Source organism: Branchiostoma floridae, chromosome 8 (assembly GCF_000003815.2).
Source record: "Branchiostoma floridae strain S238N-H82 chromosome 8, Bfl_VNyyK, whole genome shotgun sequence".
Classification (NCBI taxonomy): domain Eukaryota; kingdom Metazoa; phylum Chordata; class Leptocardii; order Amphioxiformes; family Branchiostomatidae; genus Branchiostoma; species Branchiostoma floridae.
The window spans coordinates 17299343-17302831 of NC_049986.1; the positions used below are offsets into that span (position 1 = coordinate 17299343).

Genomic DNA, 3489 nt, shown 5'->3' on the forward strand with positions numbered 1-3489 from the left:
GACTGGAAAATCACTGTACAAAGTTGTTGTTTTTTGTACACGTATTCACAACTACGTATAACTTCACAAAAACGTATAAGTACCAATCACAGCCGACGTTTTGGAGACCGTCTAGATCTGTCACTTACTTACAGCAATACTGACTGGTTCTATTCCACATTGCAGCTTGGTGTCGCTGCTGTCCCAAACGTGACTTATTGCGGTTCCAAATGTATCGCTGCTGGACAATATTTATTTTTGTATACATGCCAGTGATTAATCTTGTACTGTCTTGTCGAGTGAGAGAAAATACCATATAAGATAAACCGTAGCGGTAGTGGGTTGCTACGAACTGTGGCTAGGGCATGGCATTGGAAGGCCAACCCATATCCCGCTCCCTCCGCTTGTACCTATCTTTATACCTGGGTGGCGCGATGGAGTTCATGTAAAGTGCCTTTCCCAACAATACGTCTAGCCAGGAATTGAACCCGTGACCTCTTGACCTCCTATCCACTAGCAAGGGCACACGGTATGAGATGAACTTGTACAGTTTGATGAGACATGCCGACTCTGCTGCCTCCCTCAGGTCCTGTGCCTCATCACAGCGCCAGTCACTATCCTCATCAGCAGCCAGCAGGACGCCACCTTCGCCTTCACGTCTCTGGCCATCCTGTTCTGCACTGTCATCACTCTCGGACTCATCTTCATCCCAAAGGTACAGGAAGGATCTAACAGATCCTTAAATCTTACTTAAATCTTACTTAGATTTCAGAGATTTTAGTACTGAATTAGAGTTTCTCGCCGACGCACCGTTCCCGGCCCTTTCCGGCTTGCTTTATTAACAACTAACAGTTTCTTATGATCTCAAACTTCTAACCATTCTTTAATTTACTACAGTACCACTACACCCCCTTCTCCTCACCTTTTCTGCTACAAGATTTCGGCCTCACTGCGTTCTGCATGGCCGTCGATATGTTTGTACAACGAATAAATCTCCATTTACAGAGCAATTTAAAGACATCACATGCCCCAAACCGCGAAGCTCTCTTGTGTTGTTTCGTGAATGATTATATAGTAATGACAATGATAAATATTTTACAATCGGTGTTTCCCCCACAGATCATGAACTACAAACAGAAGAGCATAGAGGAGACGTCTCAGCCTCTCCAGGCCCCTGGAGTAACGCAAGAGGAGGAGGAGAAACAGAAAAGACTACAGGAGGAAAACGATACGATGAAGAAGCAGATAACACAGGTAAATGGTGGACCAATAATCGAAATATAGAAAAGAAATTCTACAGCTGTCCTTTTGACATTCTTGTTTTATCTGTCCATAACAGTTTTCAACAAATCTGTTTTGTCTCCGACTATGATACAGAAAGAGGAACGAATCCGTGAACTTCAGAAGAGTTTGAAAGAGCTGCTGAAAGAGGGACAGAAAATGACAAACACCTTCCTTGCGCCCCCTGGCGTCGGCAGACTGCAAGCCACCGGTAACAACTTCACTCGCCTCTCGGCTTCATCGATGGCGTCATCAAGGTATGAAATAGCCTTATGAAAGGTACTTAACGAGAACGTTAAACACCTGTCAGAAGGACTTCGTTACTGAATACTGGGTAACCTTCTGAATGACAAAAGAACACTAACCAGAGAACAGTCTGAGTGACATTGTAGTGCGCAGTCTCTGTCTAAGTGTTTTATGTCTGATACCTTACAGTGCCGTGCTGTCAAGCTAATAGTATGCTTTCAACGCTACAGAGGTAAAATAACACTAACTCCTACCAGTGAACAGAGCAACACTGTAGTGCGCAGTGTCTGTCTAAGTGTTTTATGTCTGGTACTTTACAGCGCCGTGTCAAGCTATGCTTCCAACGCTACAGAGGTATTCGAGGAAGTTTTGGACACCCCTCCCCCTAAGTAAGCACGGGCCACTTCCAAGGAACGTTTTGCAATGACATGTACAATATGCACCGTACAATACTTAAAAGTTCAAAGTTAAGCCCAAGAGAGCAAAAACTGCGGAAGATAAACTGCGGAACGCAAAATTGCCTTCTTTAGAAATAATGACCCACCCCCCACTACTATCTATCTTATACACGTGACCGCTAGGACCGCTAGGTTAAACGTGCCAAAAAATCTGTAACATACCGGTACTCATTACCGCCTGGTACCCATTATCGTCCACTTTGGGTAATGTCCGCATTTTCAATGGAAATTACGTATACGTTTTGACTAAATCGGGCGACAATTAGACCGCAACTTTACCAACGTTAACCCCAATCCTGGCTGACCAATGGTTGGCATTTCTTAAGAATCCATTTCTCTAGATTGACCAAACTATGAGAAGATTATCCTTGCTTGGTAAAAGTGTTAATGTATATGTTTTCAACACCATGTCTCAGGGTCTCAAACATTTTCACTGTTATTTTTCCACCGTACTGTAGATATCGGGGGAAGGCACCTTCCATCAGCTTCGATGTTGGGAACGAGACCATCGAACGTGTGCCTGATCACGTGATGCTCCCCACAGTCAAGGTGACCTTGTCGGACGAACCGGCGGAAGATGGCGGCCAGTTCGAGTCTTTCTTGTGACACGTCTTGTGGTCGTTTTGTCTGCTACTTGAATAAAGGAGGGAGGAATATCTTCAGGAGGTCCGGTTTTACAATTGAACCGATAGGACCTGACCAAAAGTAAGATATCTCGAAAATCAAACGACAGGGTGTTAGGAATAAGGAAAGTAAGGGCAGTAACAGTCTCTTAACTCTATCTTAACTATGTACTACTACAAGTGAAAAATCTATAAACGTATTGTACTTTTTTCTTTATATTATGAAATATTCCACATTGAGTCTGGTATTGGTAACTTAACTCGTGATATGTGAGATATGATATCAGTTAATCCTGGCTGTTACAAAAAAATGTACAATATTGCTTTAAGTTCCACTTAGACAATTGTGGTTTGTTAGTTAGTGTTGACAGTGAAATGAATATGATATGTTATACTTGTCGTGTCAATACTATTGAGTGAGTCTCTATAAGTATAACTGTTCTGTTAGTCCACGACTTTGACAATGTACAAATTTGTCAAGCTGTAATGATGTCTAAATCCGAAGCAATAGTTATCCGGTTAAAGTTCTCCTGTATCGATCATGAAAACTCACCTTTATAAGGTAGCAGATTGGAATTTCGCGTGCCTTTGATTGGTATCTAATGAATCCACGGTATTTCGATTAGTTTCGTGGATGGTGTTTTCAGTGGACGTCATTAGAGAAAGTATCGCCAATTTCATTGCATACAATAAATTCATACACTAAAGAATATGTGACTGTCATTTTGAGATCCCTAGGTATGAAAATCCCTAAGGAGGCTAGCGGCACCAGCTTTCGGATGGGATGCAGAATGGTTATTCCGTGTTGTCGGGAGAAGGTGCCTCAAGCAAGTTAAAAGCCTAGTAATTCTTCCCTGCAAAAGTATACTTAAGCAAGGAGGTTAAAATTCGGCTGCCCTATG

General features: G+C 42.5%; 1 protein-coding gene across 2 annotated transcripts in view; it reads left to right on the forward strand.

Moving 5' to 3' along the window:
• The window catches only part of LOC118421606 (gamma-aminobutyric acid type B receptor subunit 1-like), a 36878-nt gene extending 33564 nt beyond the window's left edge, over positions 1–3314 (forward strand). Inside the window, exons 17-21 of one of the 2 annotated variants that reach the window (XM_035828960.1) lie at positions 566–694; positions 1099–1233; positions 1357–1517; positions 1827–1895; positions 2423–3313. In XM_035828960.1, the coding sequence (XP_035684853.1) occupies positions 566–694; positions 1099–1233; positions 1357–1517; positions 1827–1895; positions 2423–2570 (642 nt within the window). In that variant the 3' untranslated portion in view covers positions 2571–3313. Of the gene's footprint in view, positions 1–565; positions 695–1098; positions 1234–1356; positions 1518–1826; positions 1896–2422 lie in introns of both variants that reach the window. The other variant, XM_035828961.1, reaches the window with a different exon arrangement.
• Positions 3315–3489: the final 175 nt, after the last annotated feature.